The sequence below is a fragment of the Ictalurus furcatus genome, chromosome 5 (genome assembly GCF_023375685.1).
Source record: "Ictalurus furcatus strain D&B chromosome 5, Billie_1.0, whole genome shotgun sequence".
Lineage (NCBI taxonomy): Eukaryota > Metazoa > Chordata > Actinopteri > Siluriformes > Ictaluridae > Ictalurus > Ictalurus furcatus.
In genome coordinates this window covers 6055462-6081276 of record NC_071259.1, presented here as the reverse complement: position 1 = coordinate 6081276, position 25815 = coordinate 6055462, and the positions used below count along the sequence as shown (strand labels likewise).

General features: G+C 40.3%; 1 protein-coding gene across 2 annotated transcripts in view; it reads right to left on the bottom strand.

The window, feature by feature from the left end:
* Positions 1-121: 121 nt before the first annotated feature.
* cabin1 (calcineurin binding protein 1) overlaps positions 122-25815 on the bottom strand; it is a 66941-nt gene continuing 41247 nt past the window's right edge. For both annotated transcript variants that reach the window (XM_053624439.1, XM_053624440.1), the window contains exons 32-39: positions 23033-23196; positions 22779-22875; positions 21864-22550; positions 14542-14616; positions 8427-8718; positions 6081-6233; positions 5555-5742; positions 122-4754 (exon numbers count right to left, since the gene is read on the bottom strand). In XM_053624439.1, coding sequence (XP_053480414.1) covers positions 4611-4754; positions 5555-5742; positions 6081-6233; positions 8427-8718; positions 14542-14616; positions 21864-22550; positions 22779-22875; positions 23033-23196 — 1800 coding nt within the window. In that variant the 3' untranslated portion in view covers positions 122-4610. The remainder of the gene's footprint in view (positions 4755-5554; positions 5743-6080; positions 6234-8426; positions 8719-14541; positions 14617-21863; positions 22551-22778; positions 22876-23032; positions 23197-25815) is intronic.

Sequence of the window (25815 nt, the reverse complement as noted above, 5' to 3'; positions counted from 1 at the left end):
AAAAGGCAGTATATTTATCAGTGAAATGTTCAAAATGCAAAAAAAAAAAAAAAAAAAAAAAAAAAAAAAAAAATTTTGAGAGCATCAGTGATAAATATGACATTTGTCTTCACAAACCGCCTCCAAAATGATAATCACATTCTACATTCATCTGATTTTCAAAAACAGTTATGAACCATCCGATTACAGTATAAATTTCAGGGAGCTCATAATATCTGAGAGAGTTTTGTTTAAAATAAGAGGATAAACATGAGGCACGATGCCAACAGAGCGTTGTAGTTGGCAGCAGAATGACGAGGTGTTTAAATGCCTCTATTTAAGCACTAATCCTTTTGAACTCTCTCAATCCCTTTCAGAGAAGTTAAAGAATTGAGAAGGATGCGATGTTGAAGTATAAACTACATTCATAAATTAACATGTCGTAAGCTAGGTAAGTTTAACCACCACTCAGGCTGCCACTGACCTCAGAAAGATTTTACCCAAGGATTTTGATCAACCATTTACTCCGAGCTGATCCTGTTATTCATGTAAACTTGTGTCACCACCTGCTGCTGACTCTCACTGCTCAGAGGTCAGAGTTCTGGGTGTGTTTGCGAGTGAGCTTAGAGGAAGGTGTAATCAATCACCCATAGTGTGTCATCTGGTAGTGCGCATCCCCCTTTTCATTCAGAGCAAAAAAACCCCCAAAAAACCTCGTAACCAACCATCACTTTATAGACCCCTGCATCAGACCAAAGAACAAATTCCCAGTAGTAGTATGAAATCTATAAATACTCAACCGCGTGCATGCTCTTGCCCTTACACAAACATTTAATCAGAGATGATGGCATCTTTGAAAATGGCAGCTTGGTGTTACTAAGTGAAAGGTCAGGGAGTGATTCCAGAAACAGAGCTGTGTTTGCTAAATGAGATTGTGGTGTGGCCACAGGAGTGTTCATGATGTGTACGATAGGAGAACCGAAGGAAAAAGAGAATGCAATGTTGTAGGCATGTGGCTGAACTCCAGGATTACACACTGGCACCATGCCAAAAAGCCAGCTCTGCTTCTGAATCAGGAATAGAGGGGAAGGATATGTGGAAGGATGATGCAGCAAAAAGTTTTAAAGTAAACACTTAACACTGGAACCATTAATATCATTAGGAAAAAACTGGCAAGTAGCACACAAAGATTTCAGAGAAGCTGCAGTGCTTTGCTTAAGTATTAACCCCCTTGAACATATTTTGTAGTGTTACAACTTAGAAACGGGCATAATCGTCTTCACTATTTTAGACTCAGCTGCTGTATATATACAGGCCATGTTGTAGCCCATTTCAGTAGAGTGACTCCACAATTGGGTGCCATTAACAACTTTTAAAAATAATTTAATTAATCTAAGAAAACATGCATTTAACTGTTAAAAGGTTACTTTCCTGAGAATGTTTGCATTTTGCTTTTAAGTGAATAATGGAATTGAAAGTAACAGGGTTGGGTTTCTGTCATAGAATTAGCTATTGCTAGTGAGTTACTTAAATTTTTTAAGTTAAAAATGTATTTTCCATCATTAATTTAGGTAAGAGGGTTGTGCTTTTAAAGTGATCGCCTTGGTAATTATCACAATATCCCTGCAAAAAGAAAAACAAACAACAGCTAAACCAAAAACATTTTGAAGTTTACAACATGAGCAGGTCCCCACACTTTCTGACCTAATTTTTCCTTTTTAATTATTATTTAAATGACTACAATTACAATGATCATTATATAATTTGTTTGATTAGTATTCCAAATCTACTTCGACGTTTTCCATAACCGACATAAAGGCTAAAACTATTTAAGATAGTCATGTTACAGAAAAACCACAAAGCTCAAAGTCCTCTTTTCTGGAGAGTTTCCTGTGGTGGAAAACACGCTGACACTGGAGACTCCTTCCATAAATGTTAAGAAAAATATCTCCTTACAGAAGCCTTCACAATTTCAACTATTATGTTTTTCTTTGCTAAATGACAGCACATTTATAAACCAGTTTATTATCAGATTATATTATGTGCCGCATCTATCATTTAAGACCTTGTGAAGGAGTTGATATCAGATTCAAGAATTTCAATAACACCGTGGTACAAATAACAGTTACACCAACAACCATATGAATGAAAGTCCTGTCTGAAATTCCTAATTTCCATGTTATTTAGTCATATTGTACATGATTCTTGAGTATTAACAGGTTAAATTCTTTGATTCTGTCATAGTGATTCTTGGAAATGGCCCTCGTCCACACAGAGGAAGAGGACAAAATAATCTTAACCAATGTAATCATGTCAACTTGTTTAATCCAAAGTCTAGCTCTATATTATTCCATACGTGGATATCCTGTTCACTCAGAAATATGCCACGTTCTGGGGGGGAAAAAAAAGACAGTTTTGTTTCTGCAGACATTAAAACCATATACTATTTACTGTAGCACTTTGTCAGCAAACCAAATTATAGGTTTATATGATGTCATGTCATACCTGTCATGTATCGATGCGTCTTCAAGATCTGTGATGATCTTTTTGTACATCTTCCACCCACAGCTCATAAGCATTGCAAATGCAGAGATAAGTATTATAAATCCAGGCAGAAAGCCCCGAGGCACAGGTTACTACTAGTACACATTAAAATAAAAAAATAAAAAAAACAAGAAAAAGACAGAAATCGGCGCAGGGTGAAAGTGTCATCAAGTGTTATTTTTGGTTTTGTGACAATTTTTAATGCAGCAAGTCAAAAACTGAGAGAAATATGAACCCTCAGGAGAACAAGTGTGAGCAGAGAGAGGGCAAGCTCAATGCTCGTACCATCCGTCCTTCACCAAGTTACATTCTCAGTACAAGCCCAAGCAGAGCCATATCCCCCCCCCCATACCCCACCCCCCAAACAAACAAACAAACAAACCACCATGCTTTTACAAAGTAGAGAAAAATACAAACATCTTTAGCCATTTACAGGTCCGACGTTTGTGTCGAACGTCCATCTTGTATCTCTTGACAAGCTTTTTCCTTATTTTGCAAAAATTCTTTTTTTAAACTATTATTTCTTTTATTCGATAACCAGAAAAATACAGGAGGGAATGAATCCATCCATTTGTAGAAAAAGTACTGTTTAAGATTTAAAAAAAACAAAACAAAACAAACATTCGGCTGTTTAGGAAGGAGGTCCACATGATCTCCAGAAGTTATGTGCAGGGGAAGGCAAAGCACAACACATCTTGTGCTTTCTTTTCTTCAAAAAAATATACATTTACTCTTTAAAACATGCACACAATACTCTACAGCTTGAAGAGTGATGCACCCGCTTTCAACGCAACGTGTCCAGGATCATGCTAAGGTCCGTCTCGCTCTTGTTTTTAAAATATATATTCCACTATTGATAAGATCTTGACATTGGTATGATGCTGGACACTTGACTATGAAAAGGTGCATTGCTTTAAAGCAAACCCACCGGATACCTCTGCGTAATTAGATTACATAAGTACATTTAGTTAAGGTACATATAGTCTCCGACTCGATGCTGGTGGCAGGACTCAAACCTGCGTGCTAAAACTCTCACGCCCAGCTACGTAATTCAGTACAAAAGAAATTACAAATGAAGACCGAACACGATTCCACGTAGCACAAACATGAGTACAGTCATTACGAGAGCTGCTTTGATCAGAAAAAAAAACAAACATTTAAATGACAAAAATCCAAATAAAAAATACAAATAATAATAAAGTCCAATTATGAAAATGGGGGTTTCATAATAGGAGTACCAAGAGGCCAAAGTGGCTCACTTTATGAACTCTACGATAAGCATAATTAAACTGATCCATCAGGCAAAAGTAAACATCGGTGAAAAACAGTGTAGAAATTCATTTTGAAAAAGTGGTTGGCGCTACAGGAAACTGTAAACACATGCTGTTGTTGGACTGGACACGTCGCACAAGCAAGGCAGCCATGCTCAAAGCAAAGCTTCACTGTGGGTAGCACAAGATCCACCCTACACACACACACTATATATATTTATTTATGCACAACATTCCGGCAATGTTTTAGTGCTTGCATGCGGACAGCATCGGAGTAAATATCCACGTTGATATGTCATGAGTTTAAGCACCTTATTCAGATGTAAACTCATTTCATTTAAAGAGGGGGAAAAAAAGGGAAAAGGGAAACACTTTCTGATCTAATGCCCCCGTGACTGTAATTATAAATGCCTTGCATTAAACTGACTGTGTGCATAGGACCCCTGCTGTTAAAGCCGCTGATGTAGGTGCATGAAACAAACAGAACTCGACTCGTGCACCGGCATTTAGAAGCTGCTGGTCAGAGATCGTTGTTCAGACTTTGCAGCATCGTTGCGAAAAAAGAAAAAAAAAGGCAAAAAGTGAGAGAGAAAAAAAGAAGAAAAAAAGAACACAGTGCATGTGTAGCGAGAGGACATCATTGAGCATCGAGGAAAAAGCCCTTTTGCTTAAAGAACGTGCATACTGCTGAAGAGACCAAGTGCATGGACACAAACGTTTCATCGATTCAAGACGAAAAAAAACGAGCTAAGAAACGAGAGAAAGATTAGAAAAGAGAAAGAGAGAGAGAGAGAGACAGTCAGAAATCTTTCTAATTCAAATGTCCATGTAGTCGTCCTCCTCGTCCGTCTCGCTGTCGAGTGACGACTCCTGGCTGGACGTCTCCTGGACTTCCAGTGCCGGCTGAGCCAGAGTGTCCTTCTTTACATTAGCTGCCGACTGAGAGGCCAGAATCACGTTCTAGAAAAGAGAAGATGAAAAGGGAAATGACGTGAGAAAGGAAGTCCTGTTGAATTAATCATATAGAACCGGATACGGGGCGACGGTGTTATTTGTTATTGAATCCAGGCACTCAGCAATGCTGTGTAAAACTCATTCAGGGAGCATTACGCATGAGCTCAGGATGCGACAACACTGACTCAACGGTTTGTGTAGGTGGGTGGAGAGTTACAGCTGCTGACCGGAACTCATTTGTTTTGGGAATGTTCCACAACACGATTTGTAACCATTGGCAAATCGGATTAATGTCCCAATTTGAACAATTAGAAGAGGAATAAAACATAATTTATAGTTTTACATAATTCTTGGCTTGAGGTGAAATGTGTTATGGATGTCGCTGGTATGGCCTCTATGATATCTTTTCTCTTTTACCATTTCCTATTTTGTACTGTATATAATTCAATGTGTGAAATTGTTTTTTTTAATGTGAAACTGCCTTATTGACCAGGACTCCCTGGAAGAAGATATGTTGTACATCAATAGGACTTTCCTGGCTAAATAAAAAAAAAAAAAAAAAAAAAAAAAAAACCACCTCTGTGACATGCTGTTATTGGATAATAATCAACTTTGGATTCGTAACAGTAACTCAGCTTCACGTTGTGCCACGTCACACCACTCGGTTGTTGATTATATTCCTATAAAATCATGCCCTCGACTCGAGTGTTTGACAAGTTCAGCAGCTTTAATACAGCAGGATGTGTGAAGAACATTTTCTCTAGTTTCTGTTCTGCCAGTCAGTCAGAGTCCAGGCGCAAACTTACTTTGAGCCTTTGTTTGGTCTCCTCTGAGATGCTGCCTTTGGGTGAGAGCAGAGTGGGAGTCGGAGGCGTGACCGTGATCTCCGGGGGGAATTTGGTGGCTGTGGAGGGGATGAGCAGCTTGGGCATATTGGGAGGGATCCGGGAGCGGATCCGACTCGAATCGGCCTGCTTCGACTGATCAGCGCTTTCTGCATGGAAGGAAAAATGACACTCGTAACGTTGTTTACAGCCTAACACTCCACACACACACACGGGATGAGCATAGAAGCACTGCACTGTGTTATTATTGCATTGTACAAAAGACAACGTAGGAACTGTTGGTTTTAAAACTGAATGGGTTCTTGTGACTAATATTTTTCCTACACTTTACATTTCTTAGAATACGAACATTTTAAAATGTTCAAATCGGGATTTTGTCTTTAAACAAATAAATATGAGAATCTATACAGTATTCAAAAAGTATAATATAATTCATGCCTACAGCCCCTAACACACACACACACACACACACACACACACAAGTTACCAGTGTCTGTGTGAGTTGAGCAGGTAGCGGCTTCGTGACTGCTCCACTCCTGTGTGTTGTGACTCTGTGAAACTGTGGCCAACTTCATCTGCTGACACAAATGAGACTCCTGCTGTCTATACGCCAGACCTTCTGGGGCAGAGGCTTCTCTGTCTTTACACACACAAACACACACACACACAAACACAGTCATTAATAAATACATCATTTTCAATAATCATAGATTGTCTCCCTCTGTTCCTGCTGAAAACTAACCAGAACTTTTATATAAAACAGCAAATAAATATTAAACACCTGCATTTAAGATTCTTGTCACTGATGAAGTAGCTGTATCTGAGAATATAATCTTTGAGTTGACGGTTTAAAGTGTACAACAGTATGAACGCAGATTGGAATAAAATGACCACTAGGTGGCCAGTGGCTCCGTCTTCCTCGTGGTGCACATGCCTGAGCATGTGAGAGTAGTGATGCTTTAATCATACTCAAAAAACACAAATAAAAGGAGGGAAAACAATGGAAGGAAGGAAGGAAGGAAGTTCAAAACACTGAAGGAGATTCTGGGTCCAAATTTTTAAAAACGCGTGAAATAAAACTACTTGACAAAAATGAAGAAACCATAGAGTCTATTTACAGACATTTATGATCTGACTGCTATTCAGATCGGGATACAAATGGGATCGCAGATCGTTTTCTATAACTAGAGATCATATCTCTAGGACTATTATGAAAATACCATCAATTCATGCCTTGGCTGAGCAATAGGACATTACACATAATAGCACTATTGCGATACACTTTTTGGAGTAAATCACAGACATCGTTAAAACGTATAAATATTAATCGTAATATTAAGTAGCTGCGTGAATATTATGTAAGGAATAAAAAACACAACAGGATGTTCTGTTATAGGAAAATAATCAGTGACGACGTGGTGTGAGTCAGAAGCCACTTTTCCACTGCACGGTACGGCTCGACTCGGCTCGCTTTACTTTTCTGAGCTTGCTTTTCCACTGCAGGCGTGGGTGCCATCTTCCACTCACCTTCACTCAGGAATAATGCTGTATTATCGAAGCCCTGTACAAATACACGGTCAGGCCGTATTCCAAACGCCTTTCCTGTTCACTGAACACAGACCCTATTAAGGATGTAAAATAACGGCGCTCTAGAACCTACGTAGTGCTCGATATGACAAAGTTAGATTCAGACGAGACAGGAGTGACTTCGATAAACGCCTGTTTGGAAATCGGTAACAAGCGAGACGTAAAAATCTAAGACAGAAACCTTTATTGTAATTTTATCTGTACTGAGAGAAATGATGCATCATTTTCAATTAATAGAATATTAGCGTACGCAAAGTATTTATTAAATGACACACATTCATTCAGGCATAATACAGAACCACTCGTTAGGGAGAATCCTTACTCCTTCCTCAGCGCGTGGCTCACGTTTGTATCGGCTCGGCTCACTTGGAACCTCGACCGAGGTGGTACTAAAAAAGTACCAGGTACTATCTACACTGGAAAGCCCCCAAAAAGCGAGTCGAGTTGAGCTGTACCATACGGTGAAAAAGTACCAAGAATGTCACAAAGTTCTTGATTTTTGTTGTTGAGCTAGGACAGTAAAGAAACCAAAAATCTTTAAATACTGCTAAATATTGTGTATTGTGAGACACTCGAGCATCACAGACACATACAGCACAGTTTAACTGTAATCACATGGTAACCACAACTGTAATTATTTGTGTTCCTGTCTGTTTGTGTCACATTCACATTTCAAATAAGCCTCAAAAATGCACACACACACACACACACACACACACACACACACAGACAGAGAGAGAAAACACCACACAGCGTGTATCATGGATTCTTACAAACACCTAATGAAATATCCTACTCCCTTTCCATCTCTGTTTCCCTAGCAACTAAGCATGGAGCTCAGAACACTGCGGTCGGTCTCAGGGAGACACCTCTCACTCTCGCACACCTATTCACTATCCACACACTGTGTGTGTGTAAAAGGGAAAGTGGGAAAGCATGTGAGATGAGAAGTAACACACACACACACACACACGCCCCCTAGTACATGACATCAGTTGTGAGCAGATTATGGAGGCATTGCCCACTACTGGTCTCGGCATCTACTGAGTCAGCGTTCATAAATAGTTGACCAAAACTTGCATTAGTTGAACCCACGCTTTTAGTAGAAAACCACATCCTCTAAAGAAAAAGGGGTGGAGCTAAGCAGTGTACTTAATAATAATAATAATAATAATAATAACAACAACAATATTATTATACATGTAGAAATACTTAATGCTTGATTATGAGTGATGTGTCGTTTTACCTGTGTGGGGTAAGAACGCCATGCCTGCTATTGGCTGACTGGGTGTCGTCCGGGGCTGTGATTGGTCCTGCTGGCCCGGAGACGGGCAATACATCTGCGTCGGCGTGCTGGGTGTATGAGACTGTGAGTGTGTGTGAAGAGGCCGTGGAGTCTTGCTCAGCTTGGTCTCATGCTCCTGGACAGGTACAGGCTGCGAGTGTGTGTGGAGGCATGGAGTGGAGACAGAAGCAGGGAAGAAGATGTCTCTGTGCTCTTTATTGGACTTAGGAGTGATGGGGGCATCACTGGAATTCTGGGAAATCACAAGAAAATCAAATGTGTCAATCAACTACATTATAAGCAATTCAAATGGATGTGCATCATCACTTCATTAAAACAGAGAGAACGAGAGGAAACGGATCTGTGCCATGTTTTAGTGTGAAGACATTCACACAGCATACATTTGTATCGTTAGCGAATCCAAAACGGAAAATCTGCAGATGAAACCTTCCGTCCGCAAAACAGTGGAAATGAGTTACGCTGCTGAATTCTCAAATCTGGTTGGTCAGAAAGCGGATTCATTTTCTATAACAGCAGATTTACATCGATGCTCTCGTTCTGTTCTCTACGGTGGACGCTCCAAATAACCGAACGAAATACTGAGAAGATATTTATTCAGCATTCGTGGAAGGAGTCTCCAGTGTCAGCACTATAACAACCTTTGTATCTCAGCTGTATTTCAGACGCGAGATGTAGAATTTTGTGCTTTCTCAGTAACAAGCTGCATTTCAGTCTTAAGAGAGTTTTATAAACCATTTATAGCTGCTATAACGTAAGTGATAACAGGAACGATCGTGTTTCACAGACGGTCCACAACATTAAATATGTAACTATAAACGGATGAAAAGTACATCATGTTGTTTTTGAAAAACTTAAAAATTGTACTCACTGGCACTTTACTGTGGTTTACGAGGAATAAAACACGTGCTGTTATTGGAAAATAATCAGCCACAGGGTGGTAACGATAACTCCGTTTCACATCAGGCCACATCACACCACGTGGTTGTGGATTATTTTTCCTATGACAGCACAGCTCCAAGTGTTATTTCTTACAATTTTGTTAACAATATCAGAAATAAATGATGACATCAACAGCACCTTTCAGAGTTTTAAGAAAACTGCAGTTAGATTTAAATCGACATTATGGATGCTTGTTTTTAAATGAATGACTTTTACATTAGAAAATGAACAACTGCCTGTAAGAAGCGCATCAATGCGAGTGATAAACCCATTGAATGAAATGGTGCATTCGAGTCGTATTGACGAGTCGAACGCACACGAACGGCACCACAAAGTCGTAACTACGAGTGGGGAAACTCAGGATTTTCTTTGAGCCCTGAGTTGGGGGCGTGTCAGTAAGAAAACATGGTGGAATCAACGGATGCAATGTCTGTAGTTCACGGTAAATATGTGGAATCTTTATTTGTCTCAGAACCTAATTACGATACGATAGCATTGTACAATTACGATATAATATGTAATGATAAAGTTTACAGCGGCTTCATAAACTGATTAAAAAAAAAAAACCATTAAAAAAGAAGAAAAAAAAAAAACACACACCAGATGCGCATTCTTTGTTCTTCATATTCTAGAAGTAGAGTTTAAAAAAATAAAATAAATAATAATAATAAAAAAAAACCTTGCTGCATTTTTTTTGTAGTTAATTAAGAGAAAGTACACCACCATCTTGCTCAGACCAAAGTGAATTGAAGGCACCTGACGTCGTAATTACGATTTCCCAACTCATAAATACAAACATCCCAGGAGGACTTGAACACACAGTACGTTACAAAAACAATAACGACTGAATCTTTCCTGTCATTATATTATACAAAATAAAATCTTTTTTTTTTTTTAAAAAACAACAACAAAAAAAACCTGGATGTCCCCAAGACCCAGTTTGAGAACCATGGGAAAAGAAAAGTGGATTTTAAGAGCAGATTATTCTCTTCTACAAAAAAAGAAAGATATAAAGGTTAACAGGTAGAGAGAAATCCATAAACAAGTATAGATAATAAAAATAATCAAACATACAGTCAGAGAGAAGTAACCTAGTGAAGCTTGTATTTCAGTGAGCCTGTCGAAGTAAACAACTTCTCAAAGGAGATGACAGAACTGCCTATGTTGTCAAAATAACCCGCTGAAGCAAAGATAATCTTTTCGCTAAAAGTAACCAATCAGCAGCTTTCGCCGCGAGGCCTACCTGTTTGCTTTTCTTTCATCAAGTCCCGCTACAATGCCTCAACAAACATCACGCAGACAAATCAGTACCAGGGCCCTGAGGCGCTGTGTGTGTGTGTGTGTGTGTGTGTGTGTGTGTGTGGGGAACAGGAAGAATGTGTGTCTTTAGAGGACCACAAACAAGCCCGACAACAACAGGACCGCTCGTTGCCACGGCAACCGGGGCCCAACTCAGCCAATAGCTGATCAAACGACCACGCACTTGATTTTTTTTCCTCACTCTTTTTTCCTCCCCCTGTCCGACTTTCACGCTCTGGCTAGAGAACAGAAGCCCGAGCTTTAGCGAAAACCAGTATAAGAGCGTGGGAACGACTTAAACACTAATCACTGGTTGAAATCCAATGATTAATCTAATAGTCACAACTAAAATGTTAAGCCTTGTTGTTATAGATATACACTTTTTTTTTTTTGGAGGAAGTCACACGGCATTAGAGAGACCAAAAATTGAACACAACAGCTGTGCTCATGTTCAGCCACTAGAGGGCCTGGTAGTTAAACTCAGGTACTGGAGAAAGTGATTTATAGGAACCTAGATTTAAAACGAGGCTAAATCTCTAAAACTTTACAGACGAGACCCTGCATTAGACGCGTACGATTCGCTTCGAGGTACAGAGACAAATGTGGAGCAATGCTACACATCTCCTGTGCCAGCCTGTTACTATGGAGACAGTAAAGGTAGAAGCATCACGGCTGTGTTTTCATGCTTACATAATCATTATCGGGTCAGAAACTCGACAATGATGTAATGTACTAATACTCACGTACGTAGGCGAATTGATATGATTCAATGTCTCGTGTAAACAAAACGTCTCGGTAGGACACGTTCGTATGTGTTATGAGGGAAAAAATGCTGGAGGATTTATGTAATACGTCAAACTTGCACAACAACGGTTCTTTTTGTGTTTAGTATGCGCCTTGTGCAGGAAGAACATAAGAAGATTCAAGTCTTAGTCTGTTAGATACAACACCGCTGTATCGATCATTATTTATCTGTATCTTGGGAATTATTACTTCGCTGTTATTCATTTGAACCTTCAGAAAGCATCCATCTGTCATCTTACCTTTTGGGAAGTATCTACTTCATACAGGAACATGGACTTGTTTATTTGGCATTTTTGGAAGGAGTCTCCAGTGTCGGCACAGTCAGAGGTGAAGTTATCTGATACAGGAAAGTCTTCAGGATGGAGGGGTTTGTTTCTTGGTAACATGTCAAGTCTCAGGAATAAAACCCTATTTTCAGTTGATATCTCTATATACAGCTACATCTGGACTCAAATAATGATTCCACAGGCACAGATTGTACACATAGTAGCGAATTCTCAGCCGTATCTGTTCTTTAATGAACGACGACCTTTTCCCTCCATATGCCCCCCCCCCACACACAAATCTCTCCTAAAAGTACAGACCAACACATCCGTGATCACATTAAGCTGAAAAGTGACAAACGCAGTAAACAAAGCCTCCTCCGCTCCGAGCGACTTCGGTAGGCCAGCTCCCACTACAAAAATCACCGTACCTGAGAGAGACAGAAGTCCTTCGTCTTTCGGCGCAGCACAGAAAGAAACCTAGCGACTAACAGAAACGGGACGGATCGTGAGATAATCGTTAGATCCCCAGCAATTACGGAGATGAGGATTTAAAAAGGCTTAAAAGCTGCTGATGTCAGCTGGCACGATTATTATGTCTACTGCACAGGAAAAACCAGGCGTGGAATTCCAGTGATTTACATTTACTCCTTAACTTCTGCTTAAGACTGGATACAGGGGAGGATTAAAAAGTTACAGTTTGGTGGTGCTGGGATTTGAACCTGCAACCTTCTAATCATTAGCCCAAAGCATTAAAGAGCTGTGAGGGATATTCTGTAACAACTGATATATAATGAACTGAAGAATATATTCTGCGTTGTCAATGAGAACTCGTTTTCCGACGGGCACACACCCACACGACTCTCTCTTTCAGTCAAACCACCTCCAAGCCCACGCTTGCCACCGACAGCCGCACTTCCTGTTGAACTTCCTTCTCCACACTCAGAAGAAAAGAAAGGCAAAAAAAGCACCTGTTGTGACAGTCGAGAGGAAATTACCTGAATACGACAATCCCAAGCACTGTTTAACAGTTTACAAACATTCACCAATGTGCAACGTTTTACTCTGAACTCATAATAAAAACAGAAGTGGTGCAATCTAGGCACGATCAAAATGCAGACATTTGTAGGACATGGTATGAAACTTTGACCGTACGTGCGTCTCCACTGAGACAAACAAGCAGAAGCATGGGAGCGCTACGACGCTAGCATGAGGCAAGTCTTCTGTTTGTTTTCTATACAGAGTTCTAGACGGAGATAGAGCTGATATAAGGGCTGACATTAAAGTGAGGCACTGAGTAAGAGAGAGATACAGAGACATCCTGGGAGCTGCTTTAACTGGCTGCTGCATGCTAATGAAGCATTAATGAATGCCCAGGACTCAGGGCAGAGAAAAGAGAAAGAGTAAGAGAATGAAAGAAAGAAACAAGGGCAGAGATATCGAAGGAACTCGAATGACAGAAATTAAAGTACGGGGTGGCGGGGTGAGAAAATACGGAGAGAAAGATGAAGATGGAAGACAGACAAAGAAAGAGTGGAAGAAAGAACAGACAGAAGGAAAAAGACAAAGAAAGGCAGAAGCAGACAGAAAAGGGAAAGAAAAAAAAACAAAGGAACGACAGCAATAAAGAAAGACAGGTGGATACTGACAGACAGAAATAAAGGCAAACAGAAAGACAGAGACCAAAGGAAAGACAGACAGAAAGAAATGCAGTTAGAAAGAAAGACAGACAGTAAGAAAGAGACAGAAAGATGGAGACAGACCAAAGGAAAGACAGAAAGAAACACATGCAGAGACAGAAAAACAGACAAGAAAGGTATACGGAAAAGATGGACAGAAGAACGGGCAGCCAGAAAGCAAAGACAAGCAGAGGCAGAAACAGACAAACATTAGACACTGACAGACAGAAAGAAAGACAGTTGGAAAGGCAGACAGATAAAGAGACGAAGAAAGACAGGAAGCGAGAAGTTGTCAGAAACAAGGAGAAATAAAGAGACAGAAAGAAATTGAAAGAGACAGACTGAGAGAAAGGGACAAAAAGAACGTCAGACAGAAAGACTGAAGCAAAGGAAAGACAGACAGAAAGACTTATAGAAATAAATACATGGACAGACAGAGTTACAGGAAGAAAGAAAAACAGTTGGAAAGGCAGACAGATAAAAAGACAAAGAAAGAGAGAATTACAGGCAGAGAGAAGAAAACAGAAAGAAAGAGAAAGAAATAGACAGAAAGCAACTGACAGACAGACAGAGAGAAAGGGACAAAAAGAAAGTCATAGACAGGCAGAACGACTATAGAAAGAAAGACATTGCCAGACAAAGAAAGACAGACAGATAAAGAGATGAAGACAGACAGAAAGATGGGTGAAGAACAAGAAGAAGACATGGAAACAAAGAGAAGGAAACAAAGACACAAAGACAGACAGGCAGATAGACAGAAAGAAGGGATGTGTGATCGCTTTAACTAGATGAGATGAGAGTGTACGTGAGTGATGTGGCTACAGACGGGGTGTTAGTCTGGAACAGAGGGACGGAAAGCAGCTCGCTATGAGGACACACAGGACTGTTTAGGGGAAAAGTGTCTCAAAGGAATTCATTGAAGGAGGAGCAGCTCAGCTCGTAGAGTCAAGGGTTTGCACTGCACAGGGGAACGAACACACACACACACACACACACACACACACACACACACACACACACACACACACAGAGTGGGATATTTCCTGGAAAATTTGAATGTGCATGTGTTACCTGTCTTTGTGCTGATGTTGCCATCTGAATCTGGCAAAACTTCACAGCCTGGTCCAACGCCACGTCCTCATCCACCTGCAGAGAAACACAAACGGTCGAGTGTGTGAGCCAAGCAGGGTTTAAAATACAATCAGGACACTTCAGAGCTTCAAACTCAACCAACTTGCAACATGTTTTGAAATATCTGATCATGATATTTAGATATGGATTATATAGAGCTATTCTTTGCTTTTATTTTCCTTATAATTCTGTCTTGATATACGTCTTCTAATATCTCACTAATACAACTTGCTCTTAATCTCCTAATCTGTCTGAGTTCTGTATTTATTAACAAACGAAAAGTATTAATTGCCCAACATGGCTATAGTGAAATGGTCCATTTTTCTAAACATTCATTCAGGAAGCGAGGAACACTGTGATTCAGTGTGGTGTTCAGAAAAAAAAAAGATGCTCCTCGTAATCAACTGATGAAGGCTTGTAGTTGCAGGACACTTACTCTAATGAAGGACTGCAATCAATTCAATAAGATGTGAAGTGACCATTTTAACCCAAATAGGCCAGAGACAGCATTTCATGAGAAACCATGGTTTTACAGCTCATGGGCTGACTATACAGAATTATGACTATGTACCATGATCTACTAGTTAGTGTTAATGTTATGCTTTGTTGGTATTAATCATGATTGCTTAAAACCGTTACACAGTGGTTCTGCTGCATTAAAATGTACAGTGGGGGAAATAAGTGTTGAACGTGTCAACATTTTTTTCAGTAAATATATTTGCAATGAGGTGATTCACATGAGACTTTTACATGAATTTTTTTTTTAATACTTTGGCATTAACTCAAGAAATCTGAAAATCTAAAGAAATGCAAACATTAAAGTCCATAATTGAAGTTATGTGTAATAAAGAAGAATAACTCAGGAAAAAAGTACTGAACACGCTAACTGAAATTTATATAATGCTTAGTGGAGAAGCCTTTGATTGTAAGGACAGCTTCAAGACACCTCCTGTATGTAGAAATTAATGGGCCGCAGTATTCAGGTGTGATTTTTGTCCATTCTTCTACACATATTGTCTTTAAATCTTGTTCAATGGGATTCGACTTTGGTGATTGACTGGGCCATTCTAACACCTTGATTTTTTTCCTCTGAAACCAGTTGAGAGTTTTCTTTGCTGTATGCTTTGGATGGTTGTCCTGCTGGAAGGTCCGTGTAGTATGACAGCCAAAAAGTTCAATTTTGCTCTCATCTGACCAGACTATACTCTCCCAGTATTTCATAGGTTTGTCCAAATGAGTTGTAGCAAACTTTAAACGAGCTTTGTCATGCCTTTTCTTTAGTAATGGAGTCTTGCGGGGTGAGCGTGAGCAGTGGAGTGCATTACCTATTGTTTTCTCTGTGACAATGGCACCTGCTGCCTCCAAGTGTTTCTGGAGCTCTTTCCAAGTGGTCCTTGGCTCTTGGGCTATTCTTCTGACTACTCTTCTGACTATTCTTCTAACTCCTCTTGCGAGGAGCACCTGTACATAGCCGGTTGATGACGGAGTGATGCTGCTTTCACTTGCGGATAATGGCCCCAATGGTGCTTACTGGAGGATTCAAAAGTTTTGAAATGCGTCTGTACCCGATTCCATCAATATGTTTCGCAACCATAAGGTTGCAAAGGTCTTGGGAGAGCTCTTTGCTTTTACCCTTGTGTGACACCCTGGTAATAAAAAGCTTTTTTATAGACCATCAATTTACTAACCCAGCTGATATTAATTTGCACAGATAGGAAGTATAATTACTTTCGAACTACTTATGGATTTCAACTGGTTCCATGCCTTGGAGAACTGCTTTTTTCTTAGCATGATCAATACTTTTCTCCATTTCTCCAATACTTTTCTTTATTTATGGACCTTAATGTTGTGAGTTCTTTATATTCGCAGATTTCTTGATTGAATACAGATGTCTGGTGAAAATTTCATGTGAATAACCTCACTGGAAATATATTTACTGAAAAAAATGTTGATGTGTACAATACGTATTTCCCCCAACTGTATGATCTTGCAGCTCGGCAGGCATAACCAAGTACATCATTAACACAAAACTTAACAAAAAAACCCTTGGATTTTCTCAAACACTCTGACGCATGGGGCAAATAAGTTTTGGAGCATGTTGACCTAATAAGACCTCTTATTGGAGCTCATGTGTCCATGGTAACGGAGAAGTGGGATGGGGGAGGGAGGGGGGCATGACTGGGCGTCCCTAGTGCCTGTTTTATGTCAGCTACCGGGAGCGTGGTGCTCTCTCCTTTAACGGTGTGTGGGAGGAAGAGAGCAAGCGAGAAGAGAGAGAATAGACAAAACGAATGCAAACATGTTGGCGCACGTCCCTGCGCTCTCAGTAGCACTCCGGCTATAATGGGCCTAATGCCTCTGACTAAGCTAAAAAGGCTAATAGGAGAAATACCGAGGAAGAGATAGCAGTGTAAAACACAGGGTTGATCCAAAACTGGAACGCTGATCCAAAAATGGAACGCTCTTTTTAACCACTTTATTTATTTTTCCAGAGAAGAGAATCTCTTGATACTTGCCAGTAAGTGTTACCATATTATATGCAAGTCAAGTTCACTGAGGTGGTGAAGGAGCTCCTACTATGATAAATGCCTGAAACAAACTTCTGAAGAAACTGCACCATGTGGCTGACTATAAATTACAGCGTGATGAAGAATTTGGCCCTCACCAAAAACACCCACCTATTTTTCAAGTGATCAAAAATATCGTAACACGTGACTGGAAGGTGTTTCTTGTTTCCCAGATGTGCCCTGTTAGATTGACTGTTTAAACAAATTAATAGCTCTGAAAGTCTACTCTTGGTTTAAGCCCCGGGTTTCACCTGTGAAGACTGCATTTGTTTGTAAAAAGGCTAAACCAACACGAAGACCAGAGAGCTGCCTATGGGGGAAAAAAAAAACCAAGCCATTCTGTAGCTGAGAAAAGAGGGAAACCTCAATCAGAGCCACTGCACAAGCATTGGGCATAGCCAATAAGACAATTTGGAATGTCCTGAAAAAGAAAGAAACCACTGGTATACTAACAACCACAACGGCCAAAGAAAACAACAGCAGTTGATGACAAACTTTGAGTTGTGAAGAAAAACTTGCAGTGGTGAAGGTATCACAATCCACTAGTCAAAGAAGACTTCAAGAGCAGAAGTACGGAGGCCATACCAAAAGATGCAAACCACTCATCAGCAGCAAGAATCAGAAAGCCAGATTGGAACTCACAAAGAAATACAGAGATGAGCCACAAAAGTTCTGGAACGAAGATTAACCTCTACCAAAAGCCCCGTTTCCACTGCAGGAACTTTCCCCAGGAACTAGGGACTTTTGGAGGTACTCTGTGTGTTTCCACCGCAGGGACCAGGGTCTAAATTAAGTTCCTACTCGGGAGGTGGTACTTTTTCAAAATTCAGGACTTGGGAGGGGGGGGGGGGGTGGCGTTACTTGGGCGTTGAACATGCCGATTGGTTGAGTGCATGCTACATTTTTTTTTCCAACCACCATTTTTAAAATTCTGTTACGCTGCATGCAGTAACAGTTCGATTCGAAACAACACAATGGAGTTTCTTAAAAAATACGACTGATGGACCGTCAATGAGGTTCAGGCCTTATTATATATTTATGCCAAGGACGAAATATACCGGGAATTGGAAATGGTGAACCACAATAAAAAAATTATACTTAAAAATAGTGAGTCAGTTAAGCAAGCTGTTCATAGTTCACACAGGAAAACGTTCACACATGCATGTGCGCATTCGTCCCAGTCACCTCAGCAATAAAATCCGTTTGCTTACTTAGCATTATGAGCACTCTGAATTCGCTTTACTACCACTGCTCGTCTCTTTTCCAGCATTTTCTCAATTTGATTGTAGCATACTTCGAGGCTTCATATCCTCGCCAAGGGCTTGTCACGTGCAGTCATACGTCACCGGACTAATTTGCCTAATTTTCACGGTATTTTAGACCATGATGGAAATGCAGACAACAAAGGTCTGGAGGAAGCAAATGATCCCTTGAAAAAAGTTCCTGGGTCTAACTGTTCCGGGTAAATTCGGTGGAAACGTGGCTAAAGTGATGGAAAGGCCAAAGTATGGAGAAAGAAAGGATCTGCTCATGATCCAAATCATACAAGCTCATCTGCTCAAGCACGGTGGAGGTAGTGTCATGGCTTGGGTTTGCACGGCTGCTTCTGGAACAGGCTCACTAATCTTTATTGATGATGTAACTCATGATGGTAGCGGCAGAATGAATTCAGAAGTTTACAGGAACATTTTGTCTGCCACTTTACAGAAAAATGCATGCAATCTAATTGGGAGGAACATCATGCAGCAAGACAATGATCCAAAACACACTGCCAACACAACAAAGGACTTCATCAGGGGGAAAAAAGTGGACAGTTTTAGACTGGACAAGTCAATTACCAGACCTTAACGCAGTTGAGCAGCATTTCAGCATTGTTTCCTGAAACAAACAATAGAATTGGCCTTGCTGTTCCAGTATTTTCAGAGGGGACTGTATGTAGTATGACATCAATATGGCACGCCTGACCACTCCCACCTAAACATCATATGAAGCGTATGTGTACAGGGGTGGACAAATTGAATTCATTTGCTAGCCCACTTGGCAAATGAAAGCTTCAAGGTCTACCCAGTCTCATGTTTTTGTTGCCTAGAAACTGACAAGATGAAAAGAGTTTGCTGACTTAATGTAATAATGTATGTCAAGCTAGTCAGCTAGTTAAGTGCATTAAAACGGATTAAGGGAAACAAGATTAAACATACAACACCAAATGAAAACTTTTGTAAAAGTCAATAAAGGACCAGGGTTTTTCATTCTCTGGTTTTTGAACCCACTTATGAACATATTCGATAGGGCAACTACAAATAACAAACTAATAGCCCAGACACAAAATAGGCTAGTATTGGGTTACTTGGGTACTGATTTGTCACCCTTGGTGACAAATTCTCATGCCTACAGTAGAACTAGCAAGTGTCAGTGGAGAAAGCAAGGCCACCATTCTTAGCCAGACAGCAAGACTCTCTCAGACTCCTGTCTAGAGAAAGCTGTGGCATCACTGGGTTTCACTGTGCAATCTTCCAAACAATGGGTGAACTCTGGATGCATGTTGATTTACAGTTCCATAAATGTCAGTTACAAACAAACATAGAGAACAGTAGCCCCTCAGAGTACATTCAATTACCCTACAGTGTGTGTAAACGTCAACAAGATGCTATCTCAGAGGATGTGTGTTAAGTCACCCCCCCAGAATTTTAGCTGGCTTATGATGGTGAAATTGTAAGCTGTTGTTTAGACCAATACTATCATCACACCATCTGCGTAACTGACATATACCAGGTTTTGCTCTCTCACAGCAGCAGCCAACATCAGAACACCAGCTAACACAGTAATACACATACTGACTGATTTATGAAGAGATCTGATGTGGGGATTCTCCTTTCATTGGAGAATCACCACCTACAAAGGCCAAACACACGATACAGAACATCATGCAGACTGTTGCCTACCTCAGAAAGCTGCAGCAGAATAGAAAGACAACAGCAGTAGATATAATTACGCTATCCAGGGGGGAAATGAGCAGTGATTCAATGCGACTGAAGTAGAGGCTGATAATGGACCAGTAGAATATTATACTGCTTGTGCGTGTACACACGTGTGTGCCTGTTAGCGGATAAGCCATTATCCTCTCAACGTAATGATATAACCTTAATGGAAACTTAACCAGTTTGTTTTTCCCCTTAGTATAAATTGAAAAGGCTGAGTTCATATGTTGGGCCAAAGCATTATCAGGCTTATACTTCATTACTCTTTAAAAGGATTAGTAAATAAATACAGGTCAATAGGAGTCCACAGAATAGTTAAACGGTCAAAGTAATGAAGACACAATTTCATGTTTACATATTGCACAGGTATCAAATATCAATAGGAACACCATTTCCACAGTGAAGGAGTGGTGGTGGGAGCATCACGTTGACACGTGGTTGCTTCATGCAACAATGTCGCTGAATGTTTGTTGGACAGCCTCGTCTAGGCAGAGTTGCGGTTACTTCATATTCTTTTAACAGATTTAATTGCACTCCACAGGATGTTCAAAGTCTGTGATATTTTTATAACCAAACTTTGACTGATACTTTCTAGAAATCTGTCCTGGACTTGTTTTGATAGCACTGTCGTCTTCATGTTGTTTAAGTATGTTTTCTTCCCAAAACAATTGCATTTCTATTGAGGTCATGTTATATCAGTTTCACACTGGTGGACCTTATTTAACTGATTACGTGACTTCTGATGGAAAACTGGCTACACAAGAACTGAATAATTTTGGGGTTTCCCCACCAACAGGGTTGAATATTTATGCAAGCACATAGGGTTTTTTTTTTAACTAGGGTTTTTTTTTAAATATTTTTTTATTTGAAAATAATTTTACAAATTATATTGATTCATCCTCGCACGTCAATATTATGGGCTACTTTGTGTAGACCTATAATCCCAATTACGTCCATGCCAGTTCCAGGTTGTAACACTACAAAATGTGGAAAAGGTCATGGAGGGAACACTTTTGCAAGTCACTGTGTATAAGAAAAAAAAACCTATCACACATCCTAATTTCGATGGCAATATTGGCTATCAAAGTGCTTTGAGCTTTTTTCAAGCATCTCATTAGTATATTTAGCAATGGCAGAGACATCGTCTCATGTGGCCTGTCGAACGCTGCGGGGCTTTTTTGGATCTCCCCTAAAACATTTAGCGCTTTCATGTTGAGTCATCAGACTGAGGGCTGTAGATTTCCCCCATCATTACACTATTATAAAGATGCATTGTCAACATTTCACTCTGACAGCAAAAAACACAGTAAGTCATAGTAGAAAATAAAGAAACACAGGAGTTGGAAAGCTTTGAACAAAAATCAGAGGAACACGGTAGGATTTCACTGTCTGAAAATTTTGATATTCAAAGATAATTGAAATGCTTTGGATTGATTAAGTCTATTTAGACATGGGCTTCCTCGATGTTTGGGCCAAAGAACATTTGGGTTGTTTCAATAATTGTCTGTAATTTACGGCAATTTATTGTCACTTTTTTTTTTTTTTTTTTTAAATAGGGCTATTGCTGATGTTTGCTCTGTCTGGAGCAGCATAAAATTATATTCTCATTAATATTCCAACATAAATCAAATTATGTAAAACAGAATACAAAGTTGTTTTAAAAATAAAACAACAACAACAACAAAAAAAAAAGAAGATTTTTTTATTTACAACTCACCTGCTTGATTAACATGTACGTCTCTGACATGATCTTCTCAATGCGCCCCAGGTCGTAGGTCATAACCTTTTGCCCCTGCTGCCATACCCTGTATGCATCCAGTAAGAGCGTCTTGCCCGACTCGACGTCCTCGAGCAGCTTCCTCTTTCTGTTTGGCCGCACTGTGGTCATAGTGTGGGTTCCTCTGTGGGCTGTGCTTGCTTGAACCTGCATCAGCTGCTGCTGTTTGGAACTAATGCTCAGCTCCTCCAGAGAAAGCTCCGGAGTCCGAGCACTTTCCAGACGTCTCTCTGTCCCCTCTGCCACAGATCTGGGGGTTCCTTGCTCATGTGAAACACTGTCAGCGGTTGATTGTGGGTGACCTGGTTTTGGAACGCCTGTCCATATTCCAGGTTCGAGCTCCATAGGCTCCACCAGGATCGAGTTACCTTCTCTGGTCTGAGAAGTTGCTGATGTGCCTTGGTTCTGGTTTCCTGGTTCTAGAGTGGGTTGAGAGAGAGGAGCCAGAGGCTGGCAGGGGCCTGAGGTTGTGATATCAACGGCTGGGGTCGCGGACAAGTCTGGAAGGCATGGTTTAGCAGGTTGCGAGGATTTCGTGTCCTCTGTAGCAGGAGGCCGGCTGGACACGTCAGCTGTGGTCATTTCACCCATGGAGTAAGTGGAAGGCTTAAGAGAAGGATCTGACACCTGTGTGAGAGAATGAATAAATAAATGCAAACAGAGAAAAGAGAGGTTCTGACAGGCTAATTGTCAGGGCTAAATCCTGCTGAACCTCTGTGAACCCTGCTTCCTGTGGCGCATGAGTCACGGCGCATAACTCATAATCAGAACGTACAATAACACTGGCATGAAAAGCATTCCACGTGAGCTAACAGACTAATGAAAAGAGGAAGAAGGGCAGAGCTGCTGTCATACCGCAGTGAGTTTATCCAGATTGTCCTCCAGCACTTTCACAGTGAAGAAAAAGGCGCGCTTTGCCAAGACCTGCCGGTCCACATCCCGCAAATATTTCCTAAAAACACGCCAAAAAAAAAAAAAAAGACGGAAGAATTCAGACACAAGCATGTACAGCTGCACTAGAAGATACTTCACAAATAATAGCTTTAATCGTGGCCCGTTTTTACAAAATAAATATGAAATAACATTCATAAAATAAAGGTTGATCTTACTTTCCCTGATCAGGGGTTCTCTGGAGCATGAGGGAAATCTTGAGCAGCGTGTCGTGATCCCTTAACTGAGACAGAACATCCAGCAACAGCACGATGGATCTGTTCATATGAGATGCGAAACTACCCGGGCGATCGATTTCATCTACTGGGATTCGCCAGATGCCCTGGAAAGAGGGAAAACAAGAAAGTGTTAGCCATAAAGAAAAAAGAAGAAAAAACAAAACCCCAACACACTTTATGCGATCGATTACACACCAGAAAAGAATCCACGTGTTTAAACAAAGACAGACATCACTAGTCACTGAAAACATAGGATTATTAGGATGTCAGAAAACAGAAGGCGGTGCAAAATGGAAGATTTGGAGACAAAAGAAAAGACTAAGAGATGAGAGGTAGAAGAGAAGAGAGTAGGCATAATATTATTGTTGTAAGGCCATCTGTTCTGAGGTTGGACAGAATGAGATTTTGATGTGTTGGGCTCGGGCCACGCAGAGAGAGAAAAGTGCCAGCAATCCGCCCACGTTCCCCCCCCTCCCAATCTCCCTCCTACAATCCATCCTCTTGCTGTACTTCTCTGTGCTCGGCTACCGCAAGTCATTCCTCATCTCTTAGTGTTTCCCTCTCTGCCTTCTCTTTACACTGTGATGCATCCATTTCCACACAAAGTGTGTTTGGGTAATCTACCCTCAGCAGATTACAGACAGAGTTAACACTCTAACGATGAGGTCTACAACAGGAGCTGGAACTGCACATCCCTCCTGCCTGCTAATGAAGCAAAGTGCTGCCCATTTTCACCCAAAACCAAAGCTAGAATTTCTGTCCAGATCAGGGACGCCCAGGGGGTCCAGGCACCTTCATCAATATTATGTTTATTACTTAAAAATAAAAAAAAATAAAAATAGTAATTAGCCTGATCATTTGAATGTAATTGAATCCAAACCTCAATATTTCCAAAAACAATAACTCAACCTATAAATAATGTCAATCCTGAATCTAATTGTTGATTAAAAAAAAACTTTTATAAGTGAGAATACAATAAATAACTATGAATAGGCAAAACATTACTGTACACATTTAAATAATGAGACAATATTTGAATAGTTGGTTTATGTACATTAGCTTAAAAGATATTATTTTAAAAATAGTTGGGTCCCTGGCTGTGAAAAGTTTGTGAACCCCTGATCTAATGGCCTTATTTTATTATTATTATTATTTAAAGACTTTTGTGAGTGAAGCATATTTGAGAGATATCAGGAATTAAAGTGTTAGCTTTAGCCAAGCTTTCATTTAAAAAATGCTATCAAAATGCTGAGATGTTTAGAAAGTACAAGTTTCTGCTTGTACTTTTTTTGGAGCGTTCTACTAGAATCTGGCCAGACCTCAGGTTTTTTTTTTTCCTTTCACCATCCCTGCTATTCCGGAGATACCGTTCTGTATAGCAAACGGAGACAGTATGGACAGTGAAATATCAGGGAGTAAGGCCTCCAGTAGGATAAATCTTTGCCAGTTATCACTTTTAGAGAAAATATTGTAGTTATGTCTTGGTTTATGGTCTTATATGTCTTGGTCCAGCAATCTTTTGTTAGTATATGGTTTGTTTTGAGATGCCTACTCAACACCCACTACGGAGCCCAACAAGGGGATGTACAGAGCCGCAGACACCCACCGGGTATGCGCCGAAGATATAGGGGTGGTATACTCAGGTAAGCATGTCAGAGATATGCATTACCCGACTGACCCTCAGCCAACGCCTTCTGGAAATCTGCAAGGTGTTATAGTACGTTCTAGCATTTCCAGCATTTCCAGGGCAAGTCTTGACTAGCTGACTGGCTAAAGCGGACTCTTCCAACCTCCCGTCTAAGTGAAATACGAGCCAAAGTATTGTGTTGGACCTGGGGCAGCCTCAGCATGCCTCATTCCTCAAATAGCAGGCTCTCGTCTTCCACTGACACGGGTCGCAACTCACGGCTTAACAAGTCGCCCCATTTGTCACCTCTTACGATCAGCAAGTGGCTGCAAGAGACCTATTCTTTATTATCGCTGTTCATGCTAACGTCAGTGGGAAATAAAATAATCACAGATTCATTCGCTCAGTTCTGTTGGCAAACTCTTTTTTTTCAGTAGGTCATTTAAACATTTTAAAACGTGTGTAAGCGCTCTTCTCCGTTTTGATGACGCACAGAGGGTATCTGACAGGTTTAGGCTTAAATTCTTTTGCAATGGAAACCACCCAACGACTTGATCACACATAGCTAGCAAGGTTTTAGACACCTTTAGATGGCTGCTTTTTTACTGCTGTGTTTGTTAACCTGCCTCCTTATACAACATGATCTTTGCTAGCAGACACCAAGGTGAGGTTAGAAAGCAACCCAAGTAAAATCGTCTCCGCATCGTTTTTGGAATTTATATATTTATGTTTTCTTAAAGTAAATCTGTCAGTATCCGATTTTTCTAGAGTTTGCAGACCACCACACAAATATTCGACTCAATAATATTAAAAGGTGGACACAAGATTATATATTATACACACACACACACACACACACACACACACACACACACACACACACACACAAGAAAGGCACTAGATAGCTTGCATTAAAATTAACCAAAAAAACACAACTTGCACTAAAAATTTAACTACACCTAAAATCGGAATAAATGAAACCACCTATAAAGTTTACTGTTAAAATGCAAAAATAAAGATTATGTGCTAGGAAATATGCCAGACAGAACCGTATTGCACTACGGTCATGTCATATGCAAAGCACACAGACTTTTTC